This window comes from Nycticebus coucang, chromosome 17 (genome assembly GCF_027406575.1).
Source record: "Nycticebus coucang isolate mNycCou1 chromosome 17, mNycCou1.pri, whole genome shotgun sequence".
Lineage (NCBI taxonomy): Eukaryota > Metazoa > Chordata > Mammalia > Primates > Lorisidae > Nycticebus > Nycticebus coucang.
The window spans coordinates 76,042,923-76,062,622 of NC_069796.1; the positions used below are offsets into that span (position 1 = coordinate 76,042,923).

Below are 19,700 nucleotides of genomic sequence, written 5' to 3' on the forward strand. Positions count from 1 at the left end.
CGGAAGTGTTTCACCATGCTACAGATGTGTGACGAGGACCACCTTCACTCCCAAGCCCACTGTAACCTACAAAGCTGATAGAGATCTCATGGAGGAGCTGACTGATAAATCAAGATGTGGGACCTACATGGAAAGATGGTGACTAACAAGTCACAGGCAAACATTAACTATGGGATTCTTTTGCCAAAAAAAACCTTTCTCCAAAAAAGTAGAAACGGCTTGGTGCCTATAGCTCAGCAGCTAGGGAGCCAGCCACATACACCAGAGCCGGCAGGTTCAAACCCAGCCCAGGCCTGCCAAACAACAGTAACAACGACAACCAAAAAATAGCCGGGCATTGTGACGGACGCTTATAGTCCCAGCTACTTGGAGGGGCTGAGATAAGAGAAACGCATAAGCCCAAGAGTTGGAGGTTGCTGTAAGCTGTGACACCATAGCACTATACCAGGCAATATAGTGAAACTCTGTCTCAAAAAAGTGGAGATGATCATTTTACACTTATTAAATTAGCAAGAACAAGAATAATGACAATCCCAGTGCTGAAGACAAAGTGGCAACACAGGTGTATTCATGACTGACGAGAATACAAACCAATTCAATGTATTAAGGATCACAACTAGCAGCAGGTCTTAAGAGTCTTGAAAATAACTTTTAAGCCTATTATCCCTCATTCCTGAGAATTTAAGGCCAGGAAATAATTCAGAAATATAATAAAAGAAATGTACGAAGTTCATGATCACACTGGTCCCAAATAAGGGGGGAAAGGGTGGAAATAACCTAAAGACAATGATTAAATTACCTGAAAAGGATATTAAGCAGCCCTTTAAAATAATAAGATGTACGGTAATGAGAAAAAAATGCTTAATCCATAATAGTAAGTGACAAAGCAGGATAATAAAATTATAGCTAGCCTACAAATTTTCTTTGGGTAAACTGCCTGCGCATATGGACAGAAATGAGCTGAAACACAGCACAATGAAAGCAAGTGGCCAGGCGCAGTGGCTCATGCCTGGAATCCTAACATTCTGGGAGGCCGAGGCAGGATTGCTTGAGCTCAGGAGCTCTAAACAAGAGTGAGACTCTGTTTCTACTAAAAATAGAAAAGGTTAACTGTGTTACTAACCGTGCCGGGCACCTGTAGTCCCAGCTATTTGGGAGGCTGAGGCAAGAGGATTGCTCAAGCCCAAGGGTTTGAGGTTGCTGTGAGCTAGGACACCACAGAACTCTACACAGGATGACAGAGTGAGACTCTGTGGCTCAAGGAGTAGGGCGCCAGTCCCATATGCCGGAGGTGGCGGGTTCAAACCCAGCCCTGGCCAAAAATCCACAAAAAAAAAAAAAAAAAAGAGGGCTGCGCCTATGGCTCAGTGAGTAGGGCACCAGCCCCATACACAGAGGATGGCGGGTTCAAACCCAGCCCTGGCCAGCTAAAACAGCAGTGACAACTGCAACAAAAAATAGCCTGGTGTTATGGTAGGTGCCTGTAGTCCCAGGTACTTGGGAGGCTGAGGCAAGAGAATCGCTTAACCCCAAGAGCTGCTGTGAGCTGTGATGCCACAGCACTCTACCAAGGGTGATAAAATGAGATTCTGTCTCAAAAAAAAAAAAAAGTGAAAGCAAATGGTTTATGGGGATTATTTTTACCCAATGACATCTTGCAATTATCCACAGGGGTTCCAGCAAGGACAGCTTTGGTTTGGGTAGCTTTGGGACGGCAAAGGAGACTCCCACACGGAAAGAGACAACTTCATCCTGACCTTGTCTTAAATGTTTTCAGAGATAGAAACCTTCGTTCTCTCAGAATCCATGTGAGCCGTGCTGTCCAATATGGTAGCTACTAGCCACGTGTTGATATTTAAATTAATAGGAATGAAGTGAAAATTGTAGTGTTTCATCTATACTAGCCACATTTCATGTGCTATAGAACCACACTGTGGCTACCCTATTGAACAGCCCAGACACAGAACCTTTCCATCACTGCAGAAAGTTCTTACAGACACCTCTGCTCTCAAGGCTTTGTACTCTAGGACTTTCTGACAGAAAATTCCTCTTCACAGAGGTGAGGGAGTATCTAAAACTCACTCTGATGTCTAAGACCCAGGCTTAGAAATACATATTTGTTTTTCTAGGAAGAAAACAAGAGACTCAGAGCAGAGAGTGGGTTAACAGAACCCCAGCCTGCAGCACTTTGCTTGGGAGGCCTCCTAGCAACCCAGCCAGGCAGGCGGCGCAGGGGAAGGCTCCCAGCTGACCTGTCGGATAAAAAGGCTGGCGTGTGAGTCAGAGCCAAAGAATGGAGCAGTCAAGGCTAAGAGTTTCTATTTTCCCGGTTGTCTTTATTCTGGATGGCTGTGCCAGTCACATATCAAATATGGTTCAGGCTACTGGAACCAAAATGTGGGCTTGGTCTGCGTCTCACACAATGTACAGCTGTGCTATCTCTGTCTGGACACAGTTGATCTTTACGTGGTGACGATGGCTACCAACTGCAGGAAAGGCTTCAACTGTTAAGAAGAGAGGAAATCTGGCCCCGGAGTGAACCGGGGTCATAGCAGAACCGGCTGTGTGCAGGGAAAGAGCTCAACAGAAATTCAAGGAGGGTAGTTTGAGGGCAGCAGACTCAGAGTTGGGGTGGGGGCTCACATGGGCTTGGGCTCAGAATCCACCCAGGCCTGGGCGGCACAACCCAGTGGAGGGTGGAGCCTCGCCCTCATACAACAAGCCTGGCCTCCGGAGGCCCTGGGCTTGTGGGCCTCAGCATGTAAAAGGCCTCCTAAGGCCTCTGACATTCCCTGTGCAAGACAATGAGTGGCTGCCTTCCTCCAGCACAGGCCTGTGAGGTGTGCAGTGGTGGAGCCGCCCACTCACTTTATTGAAAAGGAAGGCCCAGGTAAAGAAAGTGACTTGTCCCAGGTCACACAGCTGGGAAACAGCTGCCTGGTCTTGAACCCAGGTCTGGCTGTCTGCCTTCAGTAGCCCACCATAGCATTCATCCCGAAGGGGTCCCACCCAGGTGCCCTCTGTGCCAGTCCTCCATTGCTTTCAAACAGAAACACTCTCAGGGTGAACCCTCAATGGCTCCCTACTGCTGATGGATTAGGGCCCCAGACCCCAAGGCCAGCACTCTCAGCCCTTGAGAGCAGCCCCTGTCCACTCTCACGAAGCCCAACTTGTTACTCACACTCAGCCTCATGCTCACTCCCCTCCTCCAGGTCTTTCCGCAAGTCCCTTCCCGACCTGGAATGCCTTCGCCATACCTGTGTCTAACCAGCCTACAAAACCTAACTCAACTACAGCCTAGTCCATGACATCTTCCCCAAAGTTCAGCCCACCTCCCCTACTAGAAGTTCTCTGCACCAGACTCGTGTTCTGATCGTTTGCATCATAGATTCTCTAACCCTACGGTCCCCAGTCCACAGGCTGCAGAACAGTCCAGCCCACGGCCTGTTAGGAGCTGGGCCACACAGCAGGAAGTGAGCAGTGGGCAAGCAGCGAAGCTTCATTTGTATTTACAGCCGTTCTCCGACGCTTGCATCACTACCTGAGTTCTGCCTCCTGTTAAATTTGGAATTAGATTCTCATAGGAGGGTGGTGCCTCTGGCTCAAAGGAGTAGGGCACCGGCCCCATATGCCAGAGGTGGTGGGTTCAAACCCAGCCCCAGCCAAAAACTGAAAAAAATAGATTCTCATAGGAGTGTGAACCTCAGTGTAAACTGCACATGGCTAAGATCTAGGTTGTGTGTCTTTATGAGAATCTAATGCCTGATGATCCTTGAGGTAGAGATATAATACTCTTCAATCATCTCCAAACCACCCCCCTATCTCCCATCAGTCCTTGGAAAAATTGCCTTCCATGAATCCAGACCCTGTAAGGCCAATAAGGTTGGGGACCACTGCTCTAACCTACCTATGAGCTCAGAAATGCTAAACCCATCTCTGATTCATTTCAGTTTACCCCCCAGAGCCTGGCACAGAAGAGCCAGGGGACAGGTGGGAGTGTGGGTGAATGGGGAGACAGGTGGGTAGGTGGGAGAACTGATATATGGGAAGATAGGTGAACAGCCAGCCAGACAGATACACAAGCAGGTGGATGGAATAATGGTTGTATAGGTGAGCAGATGGAGGGGAAAATGGATAAACGGGTTAGTAGATGGATGGGAGGTCGGGTAAGTAGATAGCTGGGCAGAGGAAGGGGAGGGTGAGTATATGGTAGATAGATGGATGGGCGGATGGACAAATGGGTGGGTGGATGGGTGAATGAATAGGTGAATGGGTGGGTGAAGAGATGGATGGATGGATAGATAGGTGAGGTGGGTAGGTAGACAGACGGATGGGAAGTTGTACGAGTGGAATTGTGAGCAGATGAATGGGAGGGTGGGTGAATGGGGGGAAGGGCAAATAGAGGGAAGAACGAGGGGGCAGGAACGTGAGTGGGTGGGTGTGAGAGAGGGACAGAGGAATGAAACACGTGTCTAGGACACGGGTAACTATCACCTCCCTTTTTTCTCAAAAGGCACTTGAGCCTACCTTGTTGCTGAGCTCTGTGAACACCAGCCTCTCTCCTGCCTTCCATATTGTAGCCAAGAAAGTTATTTTTACGAGTACCGTTCCCCATGCCATCCAATGGCCCCATCTTGGCAAAGTTAGGAACAGGCAAATTTCCATCAAGCGATTAGTGAAACGTGCTGTCTCTGCCCAGACACGATCTTTGCATGGAGACAACTGTTGCCAATTACAGCAAAGGCTTCGACTCTGTTAAGGAGAGAGGAAATCCGTCCCCACAGGGAACTGGGGTCATAGCAGAACCAGCTTTGTTCTGCTATGGACCTAGATTCAAGCTCCAACTCTACTACTTACCAACTAAGTGCAATTGGGAAACCAGAACACTCAGGCCTTAGTTTGCTTTTGGAAATGTGAACAATTCCAGTGACACGAGAAAACCTATAAACCACCATCGGGGAGTCAGTTGACTATTAGTTGTTACTGTTTTCTCTTGGGACTTGCGTATTTTTTGTTTTTAAAAGTCTAAAGCCACGTTTATCTTGTTCATCAGTGTATCTGTTACTCCTTCTGGTCATGGTATACACCAAGTGTTTCAAATGATGAATTAAAATGTATAAACCAGTGTCTGTGCCTCCCTGCAAAGAGAGAGAAATGAGGTCTTCCACATGAGAGAAGAAAGAGAAGCGATAAGAAGTCTTTTATTGTCAACACATTTAGATTTTGGAGTCTCTAGCAATTGTCCACTTTTGGGAGATGGCAATGGCTTCGACCGGATCAGAACATACAAAGGTAACTAATCCTGCCAAGTAGAGAGAAATCACTTCCCAATCAATGATTCTGTGCCAAGTTTCAGCTCAACGACAAACAAGACGGCCAAGTTTCAGAACAAGTGACAGGTAAGGACAGCAAAGATTATGACATACAAGAACAGAAGAATGGCCTGGCTTCCAAAGACACGTGGTTAATACTCCCTCCCTCAGGGAGGAGAACCCTTGGGAGCCATCCTGGCACAATGCAGGGGCACAGCCTCCATAGTCCCTTTGGGCCAGCAAATAAAATAAAAAATGAAAATGTAAACGGGATTGGCCCCAGAGATACCGAGTCTCGGCCTTGGCTAAAAAACGTAGACAACTTGTCCAACTCGGCTAGGGATGTGGGAGCCCTCAGATCTCAGCTCTTCAAAAACAATGGGGAGGGTGGTGCCTGTGGCTAAAAGGGATAGGGCGCCAGTCCCATATGCTGGAGGTGGTGGGTTCAAACCCAGCCTCAGCCAAAAACCACAAAAAAAAAACAATGGGGAATCCAACCCCACATATCACTGATAAAGAAGGTGTGAAAGGGGACACAGGCTCTACCTCCTTGGGCAGAGGGGTTGCTTCCACCTTTCCCAGGCTTCCTCCTATCCAGAGGAGGACTGAGAGAAGACTCAGTCTGAGTTATAGGACTGGGACAAGTGTAGAGTCCACAGCAAAAAGGAGAGGGTGAAGAAGGAAGCCCCTCTGTCCAGAGCCACCAGTTTCCCACCCCTGCAGGATTAAGGCACCTTGTAATACCTTACTTAATCCTCAGCACAACCTTGGGGTACGTGTCTTTTTATCAATTCTGTTTTCCAGACAGTATCAAACAAACCTCAGAGAGGTTAAGATCAGGCCATTTTTTCCGCCAATAATCCTTTTGGTGTGTGTATATATATATATATATATAATTGTAAAAGTAATAGTCATTAGAGAGGTTTTTTTTTTTTGCTTTTTTGGGAGATAGAGTCTCACTCTGTCGCCCTCAGTAGAGGGCTGTGGCATCATAGCGCACAGCAACCTCAAATTCTTGGGTTCAAGTGATTCCCTTGCCTCAGCCTCCCAAGTAGCTGGGACTACCAGCTATTTTTTTTATTTATTTTATTATTTTTTTCACCCAGCTATTTTTTTTTAGAGATGGGGTCTCGCTGTGGCCCAGGCTAGTCTTGAACCCATGAGCTCAGGCGATCCACCCACCTCAGCCTCCCAGAGTGCTAGGATTAGAGGCGTGAGCTACCGCACCCGGCCATTAGAGATAATCTTAAAAGTATTAGGGCACAGGGCCAGGCACGGTGGCTCATGCCTGTAATCCTAGCACTCCAAGAGGAGTCAGAGTCTCCTTTTCTGTAAAATGGAGATAATAATGTCTCTCACAAATGGGGCATAAGGCATCTTTATACCTGGATGCTTATGTGGCCAACGACACATGATCAGGACATGGCAGAGCTGGCCCCAGCCCAGTTGCACACCTGAATTATATCTAGCGTTAGGACACGTGGTGTGAATTGGGCAGCCATTTAGAGTGCCATGTGAGTAGCGTCGAGTAGCCCTGCACCAGGGGGGTGGCCACATCAATGACAGTCCTACCACACAATGGCACAGTCCACCACTGTTTGAGATGACGTTGGGGAAGAGAGTTTTGTGCTCTGAAAGGCCATTTGTGCCACACTGTTAGATGAAAAATGAAAATGACCAGTGTGTACAATTTAATCCCATTTTTTTTTTTTTTGCAGTTTTTGGCCGGGGCTGGGTTTGAACCCAACACCTCCAGCATATGGGGCCAGCGCCCTACTCGTTGAGCCATAGGCACCACCCAATTTAATCCCATTTTTATAAAGTAAAGGAGAGTGTATTTGTGGGGAGAGAGACAGGGTGGCATCACTTGCCCGAGGTTATGCAGCAAGTTCAATGGAGCTGGGACTTGTGGGATGAACAGCATTCTCTACTCAGGAGCCTCTGAGGTGAGGCTCTTGCCCATTTGGGGTGCTTTGGGGTCTCCCACAGGTACATGTTGCTAGTCACAGCAGGCAGTCCTCCAGCCAGATCAGAGATACTCCAGTCACCTCTCCCCAGCCCCAGAGATGTGTTTTCTGTCACCTCAAAGTAGGGGTTGTGGTGGTGAGGACACCTGAGAAAGGGGCTTAAGAGCCTGGGTCTCCCCTACCTGCCAGCAGAGCTCACCAAAACCCAACACAAGGGCAGAGAGAATCTCAGGGCTGACCAGCGAGGCTCACCAGCTCTGACAGGGGTCACTGCCTCAGCTTGACAAGGCCAGCTCTGACAGTGGCAACCACCTCACAGGGCCCGGAATGGGGCCTGGGCTCCTAGACAAGACTGTCAAGGGCTTCCCAGCAAGGAGAGCAAAGGAAAGCAAGATGCCAGGTTGCTTCACCCTCCAGGGCCAGAATGCCACTCTCCAGGCACCTGCAGTGCCCTCAGCTTCCCCTGACTAACCAAGCCCAGGGAAAGCACAGAACACAGATGTCACATACTTATCCCACCAGACCCCAGGCGGCTGCGATGGAAACTTCTTTACTTCAATGAATGAATCTGCTATCTTCACAATACACAGAGAGAGCGCGGAACTTGAGGCTGGCCCTTAGGAACCCTTCACACCGCACCCATCCAGAAGCTCCTCCAGCAGAACAGGCAAGGGGTGGGGGTCAGGTGCCTCCAGGGAATCCGCCTCTGTCAATCCCCAGAAGTCATTACATCTGCGGTGCATCTTACAAGGGTCTAGGTGAAACTTAGTAATACTATGTAGAATGTAAACGTCTTAACACAATAACTAAGAAAATGCCAGGAAGACTATGTTAACCAGTGTGATGAAAATGTGTCAAACGGTCTATAAAACCAGTGTACGGTGCCCCATGATCACATTAATGTTACACAGCTATGATTTAATAAAAAAAAAAAAAAATCCCCAGAAGTCCAGCAATCACAAAGTCAACCAGCAGAAATGATGACAATCACAATAGTCACATGTGCTGCTGCTGCTTTGCTGGGAAGGGTAAGGGCTGGCCACATGTCTCAATCTTCACAAACTCCAAGCAAAGTACTGTTTTGATTTATATTTTACAGCTCAAGATACTGAGGCTCAGAAAAGTGAGGTGACTAATCCAAGGTCACATAGCAGATAGACAGTGGAGCCAGGGAAAAGCTCAGAACGGATTCCAGCGCTGGCCCACATTATTAACCACGACACTGCACCTGCCTGGGGAGAGAAGCGAGGCATCCATTCTGAATTCGTTCATTCAGAGAAGCGAGGCATCCATTCGGAATTCGTTCATTCAGCAGATGTTAAGTGGGCACCTACTAGGAGCAGGGCTTATTCTAAGTATTAGGGACACAAAAGATGGGGCTTTACATCTGCCAGGGAGGACAAAAAGGAAACAAGGAAACATGTAAGAGAATCTGGGTTTGTGAAGGGCTCTGGAGGAAATCAATATAAAACTGTCACCATGGTCAGGGAGGGGTGATCAGAGCAGGCCACTGTGAGGAAAGAATGTGAGTTGAGACCCAGAGGATGAAAAGGAGCCAGAGTAACAGTCTGGGGACAGCAAGTGCAAAGGTCCTGAGGCAGACAGGAGCTTCCGGGCTCAATCCTCTCAGGGGCCCCCACTCTCCCCCACCCCTGGACCCAAGCTGGCTAGAGTTAATTCTTTAGTCACCAGTGCACTGGTCAATTCCCTTCCCCTCAAGTCTTAGGGCTTAATTCTCACTCTGGTATAGCCTGTTAGTAGGAAAAAAATAGTAAGCTAACGGGGGAGGGTGGGAGGAAAGGGGGAAAAAGAAGCATCAAAAGGGGAAGCAGAGAGAAAGAGGAGGAGAAAGAGTAGAATAGAAGGTGAGTGCACTGGAGAGAGGGAGAAGGAGGAACAGCCCTTTCAGTGTGTGCCCATCCCTGCTCTAATGGCAGGACCCAGGAGCGCCCCTGCTGTAGGGTGCTGTGGTCCCAGTGGCCTCAGAGAGGCCCAGGAGCACCCAGCTCCCCTCCACCCTGCCGCCCACCCTTCCCCTGCCACTTCCTCTGCTAGCTCTGTCTGTACCCGTCACCACTTCCTCTGCAAGGGAAGCCACCATCACCACCCAGCTGAGGCAGGCCCAAGAAAAAGAGTGACATTCCTGGGCACAGAAACCCCAAGGCCACAGAGGCACACCACCCTGAAATGACCCTGGGCCTCTCTGCCCAGCAAGCCCCTCATCTTTCCCTCTGTGCCGCACAGGAGAAAAGAGGCAGGCACCTGGCCAGAGATCTGCAGGCAAGCCCTAGCCCTGCCCTGGAAAAGCTGTGGCCCTGGAGCAAGTCACTGTTTCTCTCCAGGCCTCTGCTTCAGCAGTTCTGGCTTTCATAGGGGTAGCAGAAGAATAAATGATTGACAGCTAAGAAGTGAACAAATGTCACCTCCCTACTAGTTTACCTTGTTCAACTGGGAACTAGTAGATGCTCATTGAACAATTCTAGTGGCTGACATATATTCAAGTTCCTCTAGGGTCCTGGACCAAGTGGCTTCCATGGGTGATATCATTTCATCCTACGACAATCCTACATGGATGCACCACTATCTCCATTTTGCAGATAAGGAAACTGAGGCAGAGGCGTGGTGGCTCATGCCTGTAATCCTAGCACTCTGGGAGGCTGAGGCAGGAGGTTCATTTGGCCTCAGGAGTTCAAGACCAGCTTGAGCAGGAGTGAGACCCAGGCTCTACCAAAAATAGAAAAATTAACTGCGCGTGGTGGTGACAGGCACCCGTAGTCCCAGCTACTTGGGAAGGCGAGGCAGGAGGATCACTTGAACACAAGATTCTGAGGTTGCTATGAGCTAGGCTGACAGCACAGCACTTGAGCCTGGGCAACATAGTGAGATTCTGTCTCAAAAATAAACAAATAAAAATAAACTGAGGCAGAAAGGATTACTTTACTGAGAATCACACAACCTGCAAGAGACAATCAGGCTAGCAAGGAGTCTAGGCTCCTGACCCATCTCCAATCTCTGGCCAGCATGAGTCACCCATCCCATCTCACCCCCTCTCCTCTTCCTCCTCTTCCTGACCACCATACCTCAGCTCTCCAGACTCACCAGTGCTACCGATCCCACACACATCTCCTTCTCGGGCTGGTCACCTGCCATCAATCACTACCCTCCATGGACTGTGATCTGGCCTTCTCTCCCACACTCACCTGCTTTGGGCACCAGGGCATGGCCATTCCAAACCAGCCTTCGCATAGCATCGGCCATCTTAGCCTCGGGCAACCAGGAAACCTTGTTCTGGCCACCTCCATTCGTGTTTCCTCAAGCAAGTCATTGCCCCTCTCTGGTCATCGTCTCCTCCCAATCCAAAGTTGACGCCTCTCTAACATTATGTAGGCTGACCCGGTCAGGGTCAGGGGGCATTAAGGCAAGACAGGCAGGTCATTATGTAAAGTCAAAACTGCCAAGTTCAATTCCTCTTGACTTGGCCCCTTCTATGGTCTGAGTATCTGTGTCCATGTAAGTTGAAATCCTAAACTCTAAGGTGATGGTGTTCAGAGGTGGGTTCTTTAGGGAGGTTATTAGAACATGAAGGCTGAGTCCTCACAAATGGGATTAGTGCCCTTAATAAAGTAGGCCTGGGGGAGCTTGCTCATCCCTTCTACCACGGGACGACACAGTGAGAAGAGACCATCTAGGAGCAAAGGGGCCCTAACCAAACAGGAAATCTGCTGGTCTGGTACCTTGATCTTGGACTTTCCAGTCTCCTGAACTGTGAGAAAATAAATTTCTGTTGTTTTCAAGCCACCCGGTCTTTGGTTTTTTTGTGATAGCAGCCCAAAGACACTAAGGCAGCCCCCACATGCTATCCTAGACCTGGCCTTGCCCCAGCAGTCCCCCAGGCTGTACCCAGCTCCCCAATCCACTGACCCCTGAGCCCAAAGAGACAACAGAAATGAGGAGAGTGGGCAGGGGAGTGAGGAGAAGGTGGCAGCAAATTGTAGAGGCCAGATCTGCACCGCCCACAAAGTAGCCCCTGTCCACATGTCATTATCAAGTACCTGGCAGGTGTCCACACCAGACTCAGAGGTGCATGAGGGAGACACGCACACTGAATTTCAAGGACTTAGCATGGAAACAAAGAACATACCGCTTTCGTTTTGTATTTACTACATGCTGAAATTATAAACAGGCCGTTAAAATTCACTTTTCCTGCTTTTCCACTGATTTGAATGAGGTGACTACAAAATTTGTCATTGCCTATGTGGCTCTCATGACACTTCCCTTGGACTTACTCTTTACTTCTAGCAGATGTGGCCTTGTAGGAATGCAGGCTGGGAGGAAGCAGCTTAGGTGATACTTCAAGAGAAGACAGAAATCTGGTCTTTTCTATGAAATCTCCTGATTTCAAAATGCTGGCAATCAACTTAAATTCAGTTCAGCCACCATGGGAACCATGCAAATCCATGCTAAGGCCACTCTGGGCTCACGTCTCGCAGTTGGCCACCTTGGGCTCACTGGCCAGCCTCTCTCCTGGCCAGCTTCCTTCTCTTCTCCTTCCCATCACCACCCAACCTGCCCTACCAGGTGGGAGCTCTCCCGCTCAGCACCGTCTGTCCCTGTATGGTCCTCACACCAGCAGCATCTTCCTCTTTCCTCCCCTACAACACACTGGAAGCGGCAGGGAAGGCTGCTGTCTTATCCTGAGCACCTGCCATAGTCACCCACTGTATCCTTTGGGAGCTACTAGGCCGATTCTCACAGCAGCTCCCGGGGTGGTGTCAGCCCCACCATACATGTGGGAAAACTGAGGGAAGCTCAGAGACAAACACTAAAATCTGACATCACAGTTGGTAAACGGGACAGCCGGTACTCCAACCCAGCTCTGTCTGGCTGCCAGGCCCACATCTTTCATCATATACCCAGAGAATTGACACAGGTGGACAAATACCATTTACTAGACTGAAAAAAAAGTACTCTCATCTGTTCGAGGCAGCCGTTCTCAACTGTAGTGGTATCGCCTCCACTGTCCCCAGGCATGTGGCAATGTCTGGGGAGGTTTTGGTTTCCACAAGTGGAGGGGGTGGGTACTGGGATCTCCTAGGTAGAACAATCTGTAACACACAGGAGAGCCCCACAAAAAAAAAAGTTACCCTGCTTAAAGCATCACAGTGCCGAGGTAAGGAAGCCCTGGCATGAGAACGGACCTGTCAACATTGAAGTATGCCTGCCTTGTCCCCGGTTAAAGTAGCAGTAACTGGCCAGACATCTGCAATAATGAGTCACCTCTGCATCCTGAGCACTTCCTGGGTGGGGATCTGGTGCTAAACGCACCCGTCCTTAGCCCCCTCAGCCCTGTAAGCACCTCCACCTCATAGACTTGAGCCTCAAGCCCAGAAGGGGGCATCACCTGTTGGGGTCCAAACAGGGCTAGTACTGGGATCCAGATGGAGCCCAAAACTCTTTCCTTAACCACCACCCTGTTTTATTACCCTCAGCAGCAGCTGGGCCCAGGTGACCACCCAAGGTAGTTCTGGGGACTTCCCCCTAGTCTAGGCAACCTCCGGAGGCCAACCAACCAGAGCAGTGCTGGATGGGGTGCAGGTAGGGGCTGGGTGGGTCTGCTTGTTTAGCAGACCTGGTCTGCTTTGAAGCCAGCCAAAAAAATTCCCAGTGTGGCAAGGGCTAAATTAGCCCACCAGGTCTGCAGGCACAGCCTAGAACCCAAGAAGACCCCCATGAGAGGCGTCATCCCCAGGAGGCTCAGCCCACCTTGGTTTTAGGAGCAGTCAGGAGTCAGAAACCAACTTACAATAGCATGGACTTGGGTTTAAAAATACTCAGCTGTGCGGAAATAAGGTTATTGCCTGGGGGCAGATCTCCTTCCCCTGGAGAAGGGGAGGGGAGGAGGGAGGAAGGGGGAGTGGGAGGGGAAGAGGGGGACTTTCAGCAGCCCCAGAGGAAGCAGAAACCCAGGCTCTCAAACTGACAGGCTGGAGAGGAGGTGAAAGGAGAAGGCCCTTGGCCTGCTGAAGGGGAGGGGCGGGAAACCCTGCAGGGATCATACCTCACTTAGCCTTGGCTTCCTCTAAACCAGGCAGGGCCGGCAGGATGTCACTGGAGAGGGAGCCTAAACAGCAACTGCCAAGGCCCCCTGTGCTCTTGCTGGGTCCAAGAGAATTTGGGGATTAGCCCTCAGCAATAGCAAGGGACAAAGGAAACCTCTAGCAATTTGTCAAATTTTATTTTATTTCTTTTTTTGTAGTTTTTGGCTGGGGCTGGGTTTGAACCCGCCACTTCCGGTATATGGGACTGGCGCCCTAGCCCTTTGAACCACAGGCGCCGCCCTATCAAATTTTATTTTGAGAATCACTCTCAAATAGGTATAGCCTTTGACCTAGTAATTCCCTTCTGAAAGTCTAGCCTAAAAACGAATTTAAAGCTAGGCACAGTGGCTCATACTTGTCATCCCAGAGCTTTGAGAGGCCAAGGTGGGAGGATTGTTTGAGCCAGAAGCTCAAGGCTGTAGTGAGTGACTAGGACATTACTGGCAGCTTGGGCAAGAGAGAGAGATCCTACCTCAAAAAACAAACAAAAACCATAAAATACAGTAAGAACTTAATGAAGCTGTTCATGAAGGTACAGTCACCAGTGCTAATTCTGTTCCAATGCTGTTGACATGCTACGGAGTGATTTTATTAATATTATAACGCTAAGGCTGTATTGGCTTATATGCAGTTGATTATCTGTAAGAAACACTGGGTGAATGCAGGAAACTGCACCCAGCTGATCCAGGCACTAAAGGAACACACTAAACACACAGGCACATATCTCAAACATCCATCAACTTCCTGCTCCCATTGCTTCATTAGCTGCCACCCTTCAACACCCACGACCATGAGCATGCTGTGGGTTTTTTTCAAGGTAAGGTGCCCCACTTATCAAAACATTTATGTATTTCTTCTCCATGTAACTGTGCTACCAATGTTGTTTTTTTTTTTTTTGTAGAGACAGAGTCTCACTGTAACGCCCTCGGTAGAGTGCTGTGGTGTCACAGCTCACAGCAACCTCCAACTCCTGGGCTTAGGCGATTCTCTTACCTCAGCCTCTGGAGTAGCTGGGATTATGGGTGCCCGCCACAATGCCCGGCTATCTTTTTGTTGCAGTTTGGCCAGGGGCCGGGTTTGAACCCGCCACCCTCGGTACATGGGGCCGGTGCCCTACCCACTGAGCCACAGGTGCGCCCGCTACCAGTGTTTTTTTTTTTTTTGCTACCAGTGTTTTTTAATCGATGAAGATTTTGTGTGTTAGGTAGGCACTTACCCGTTTCCCCACAAGGCCTCTAGTTTTTATTACATGATTTTGCACAGCAGGGGGTGATTTTTAGGAAGGACTGCATATATCTTACATTATATATTTATATATAAATATACATAAAGTGCCTAGCACAATGCCTGACACATGACAAGATTTTAATCAACTTTAACTTGTAAATAGTAAAAAAAATAAGGGAGGCGGGGAAGAATTACTTAAATAATAAGATTAAGATCAAGGGGACACTGAGCCACTCTAGAAGGTATATTTCAAACATTTAGCACAATATGGTTTAGGAATGAAAGATAGCGCTAAACACTGCACATATTTATAACAACCACACAGGAAAAATATTCCAGCAGAAAATCATAAAGTCTGGAAGGAAATACAGCAATATGTCAATAGCAATTAGTGAGATGTAGGTGTTTTCTTCTTTCTTTTTAATTTTGGCTTTTTTGTAAACTCCTGGTTTTGCAAAATAAACCTTTTAAAAGTTTAAAGACAACAAAAGATCAAAACCAAAGCAATCTTCAATAAGCAGAAAAATTAATTTCCGTCTACTAACCCAATTGTTTTCATTCCTGCACATTCCCAGGTGGTGTTCAGCCCATGAGCACCTGTTTACCGCTGTTAGGACAGCAAGCACACCTTGCTGAAGGCAGCTTTCTCCACTCAACCTATCAAACCTTCCCCTTCCTACCTCTTCTTCAGAATGAAGATTATTTTCAATGGTAAGAATTTTAAAACTACATAGCTTGTAAGATTTATTTCGTATTCTAATAATGAACTAGAAATGATTTTCTTTTGAAGGCAATTTGTAATCACAGAGAGATTAAGCGAGAATGAGCTTGACTTTGCACACACTCAATCCTATTCTTTTTTCTCCTAGGGCAGATGGATAAAGGCTTTTCAGGGAGAAGAGGCTCCATGTCTTGGAGATTGCTAATAAGACTCTTCTCTAGAAATGTGAAATGAGAGAGAGTCCTCTCCTGACAACCCTGACAACTTGGAATTCCAAGGCTTCACAGACCCAGAAAGTTGTCAGGAAGTCCCCTTCACCACCTTGGCTGTAGGAAGAAAACCCTGGTATTTCTAGGACAGGAAGAGACGGTGCTGACAACCCTTCCCTAGCTCACATTCAATAGCTTTGCAAGACGCCATGTCAAAAGGAAATCTCTGGTCCTTACCATAAAACCAAGATGGAATTTCTGGCTTGGGCTACTACAGCACCCAGGACGGGAAACAACAAAGTGGGTGGGAGCTATGGTCCTTAATTATTAGGCCTTTAGCAAAGCAATACCTGCTTTAACTTCCAACTATAAGGGCTGAGTAAAGGACAGGCAGCTTGGGTGACAGGGATCTTTGGTTTAGATTGGGTTTTCCTTAGTTGGTGACTAAGGAAAAAGTGTCAAACTGAATGAAGCCCAGAGCGTTGGGTTCTAGTCCCTTGCCCTCCATGAGCCCTAGCATTTCTGCACGTAACATGAAGTTAGGTGAAACCAGGGGGCACACCCTAAGTAGGTAATAGAATAAATTGCCCAAGAAATAAATTGGCTAAGGTTATTTGCCATCCCACAGCTCTGTCTAGCTCACCTTTGTTTTAAATATGAGAAAATGCTGGGTGAGGGGTGGAGCCAGCTCACAGCTTTGAGAACTGGAGTCAGGTTTTAAAAAGTGACCTTCTGGGCTCAGCACCTGTAGCTCAGTGGTTAGGGCACTGGCCACATACACTGGGGCTGGTGGGTTCGAACGCGCAGGCCTGCTAAAAAACAACGACAACTACAATTTAAAAAAAAAAAAAAATAGGTGTTGTGGTGGGTATGTGTAGTCCCAGCTACTTGGGAGGCTGAGGCAAGAGAATCGCTTAAGCCCAAGAGTTTAAGGTTGCTGTGAGCTGTGACACCATAGCACTTTACCGGGGGCAACATAGTAAGACTCTGTCTCAAAAAAAAAAAAAAGTGTCCTTCTGTGGGCTCTGGAGAGCCAGAAGACAACTTGTGAATCAGATGAACTCCTTTGTCTGAAATTTCCAGAGTAGCAGGGGAGTCTGCAGGGCTTAAGCAGGTAAAAATGGCAACCAAAAATGACAAAGGGAAATGTTACCAATATGGAAGCAAAGTTCTGCATTTAAGTTGAAACAAAAATGAACCCTGTAAAGCTGGAATACATTGAGAGAGGACAAGAACGCAACAGAAAGCCCCTAGCGGAGGAAAAAACATCATTGAGAACCAAGAGCAGGCACTACCACCACCCTGAGCCTTCTGGAGAAAGAGGATTATGTGGTGGGCTGACCAAGAGTCCAGCTCCCCTCACAACGGTCATAGCACATCTGAAGGAGCAGGCTCTGTCCACAGCAGGCAAGGACACTGGCAGGGTGTCCTGAGAGAGCCATGAAGACCATTTTCTGATGCCACCAGGAGGAAGCCACAGCTCTAAGTAAAGCTGTGCAGAGGAAAGGGTGTGCTGGCAGTGCTCAAATATGTGTGAAGCCCTCAGGCTAAGTAGGGCGGCAAATGATGGCAGTCCAAAAGATCACAGGGCCTGTGCTCCAGTGGGGGTGTCTTCCCCCTAGAACAGGAAGTGTGGGCTCTGAAGGGAGGTGGTGAGACATGATGGGCCCGATTGGTCTCAAAATGACTACCATTCCAAGCCTCTAGAGCAGTACCTCTCAACTGGATTTGCTAAGGAATTATCTGGGGATCTTGTTTAAAATGCAGACTAATTCAGTAGTAGGCCTGGGGCACACCTGAGATTAATCACTTCACTTCTCTTTTTTTGGTCTTTTGATACAGTCTCACTCTGTTGCCAGGGGCTCAGCCTAGATCACAGCAACCTCAAATTCTAGGTTCAAAGGATCCTCCTGCCTCAGCCACCTGAGTAGCTGGTAGTGCAGGCAGCACCACAGCTAATTTTTTTCTATTTTTAGTAGTGACTGGGGTCTCTCTTACTTAGATGGTTCTGGAATCCCTGACCTGAAAGGATCCTCCCATCTCGGTCTCCTAGAGGGTTAGAATTACAGGGCGTGTGCCACGTGCAACTCCTAGTCCAAGATTGTTCACTTCTAACAGGTTCCTAGATGATGTTAACGCTGGTCATTGGTAACTAGGCTCTAGACCACTTTCAAGTCAGAGACAACAAGTCTCTCAATTTCCCAACCTCCTGAAAAGGCAATCCTGAAGTCAGAGTGCACTACAAGCTACAGGAGTCCCAAAGAGGAGGACGGCTGATTTAGGAAGGAAAAGGTACACACCAGCTTAACAAGTGGGGACTCTCCCAGGAAAGGAGGTCAGGGAAAGGTTGGAGTCTAGGTGTTTGAGTCCCTAAAACAACTCAGTAACCCAGACAACGTCCAGCTGCAAACGTGTGTCTAGATTTAATCAGTTCTGCCCATTCTACAATAAGTCTGCCGGATCTTGCTCTAGGGGAGAGGTGACTGTAGACGGGGAGACTCCCGAGCTGTGACTCAGACATACAAAACAGATCTGTTCCTCGAAGCTGGGCATTCACGAGATCTAGACCTCACCCTCCGCACAGCCCATCTACCCTACCCCACCTCTCGCTCTAGAGGCTATCCCTTGCCCTCACGCACTTCCCTGTCTTTGACTCATCTTCAGGTGTGACCCCAACTCTCAGTCCTCAGGTGCAGATGACTTTCTATGTCCCAGTCGTCCAGGCATTCCCAAAGCATCTGTGATGTCTCGTATCACAGTTTTAGGGAGGGTGTCTGGAGTGGTTCTCTCGGATGCCGAGCTCTTCTAAGCCCTCTTTGTCTCCCCGGGCGGTGCCGAGGGCAGTGCGGGACCCACAAAAAGTGCTGGGAGGCTGAGGCAGGGACGACAACGGTGCCCAGATGGGGCGCCCAGCGCGCAGGGACTCGCGGGGCTGAAGGAGGTTCCCCCTCAAAACAAGAATCACCGGGACAGGGCCCGGGACCCGGAGCTCGGGGCCGGCAGCCTGTGCACCCTCCCCAGCCGGGGCCCGCGCCCCTTCCTTCCGGAGCCGCTCCACGCGTCCGGCCAACCACCTCCACCGCCCTCACCTTGTAAACTTTGCCGAAGGCGCCGTCGCCCAGCTCGCCCACGATCTCCCACACTTCGTTGGGGTCCAGGTCTCGGCGGACGTGCTCATATTCGCGGGACTTTCTCTTCTCGAAGGTAGACAGGCGCAGGATGCGGCGGAAATTGGCGAAAGCCATGGCTGGGGGCACGCGAGGCGGCTCAGCGGTGGCTCGAGCGGCCGCGATGAAGCAGGGTTGGATAGACGCCGCGGCGCTCGGGGTTCTCCCCAGACCACCCTTCCCCGCAACGCGGCCCCGGTCAAGTGCGCCTTGGGCACCGCCGCGGCGGGAGCACCCGGAACCGCGCAGGCGGCCGCGTCCCCGCCCCCGCCCTGTCCGGTCCCCCGGGCCGCCTCCGGAGCGTCAGTCCCGCTAGCGCCGCACCCCCAGCCCAGCCTCGCTCGCGAGCCCCGGACGCGTTCTGGGGACCTGCCCCGCGCCCGCCCACCGGCCGGCCTCCACCTGCCACTCCCCGATAGCACCCCGAGACCCCCTAATTGGCTGCGGGCTCTCCCAGGCTCCGCCCACCTCCGCAGGGCACCCTGGAAACTGTAGTCCCGGTGCACCTAGCGCCGCGCGCTACAGTCTGGGCTTTGGAGACCTTACGAGACCACTGGGTGGACCGTCCTGTGTCTCAGGAAACAGCTGCGCCGCGTGGCTCCCAAAACTTTCGCGGAAGCGAGCGGGGCAGTGAGTCGGTTTGTGGCTAGTGCCAACTGATTGTTGTCAGCGCCGAGAAGGTGAACCCACATGATCTCATTGAATCCGCCCGCAACTACCCTGCGAAGTTGTCCTCCTCATCCCCACTTTTCTGACGGGGACACCCAGGGGGCGAGGGCACTTCCCCGGGGCACACGTCCTGGCTACCGAGCCGCAGCGTGTTCCCCGGCGCGGTGCTGCCTCCTAGTGTGCGACTTGCAGCGCCCCTGCCGCCGCCGTCAGCCCCCCTCTTCGGCTGGACTTTTCCGGTGCATTTCCTGCTTCCCAGGGGCTGCCCCCTCCGCCATCCACACACCTGGCAGGATTAAAAGAGGGCTGAGAGAAGGAGGGTCTTTGGGA

The 19,700-nt window shown here is 49.8% G+C and overlaps 1 protein-coding gene across 2 annotated transcripts in view; it reads right to left on the reverse strand.

Annotated features, from left to right (window-relative positions):
• STK10 (serine/threonine kinase 10) overlaps window positions 1-19,064 on the reverse strand; it is a 140,831-nt gene extending 121,767 nt beyond the window's left edge. Inside the window, exon 1 of one of the 2 annotated variants that reach the window (XM_053567350.1) lies at window positions 18,624-19,062. In XM_053567350.1, the coding sequence (XP_053423325.1) occupies window positions 18,624-18,779 (156 nt within the window). In that variant the 5' untranslated portion in view covers window positions 18,780-19,062. Of the gene's footprint in view, window positions 1-18,623 lie in introns of both variants that reach the window. The other variant, XM_053567351.1, reaches the window with a different exon arrangement.
• Window positions 19,065-19,700: the final 636 nt, after the last annotated feature.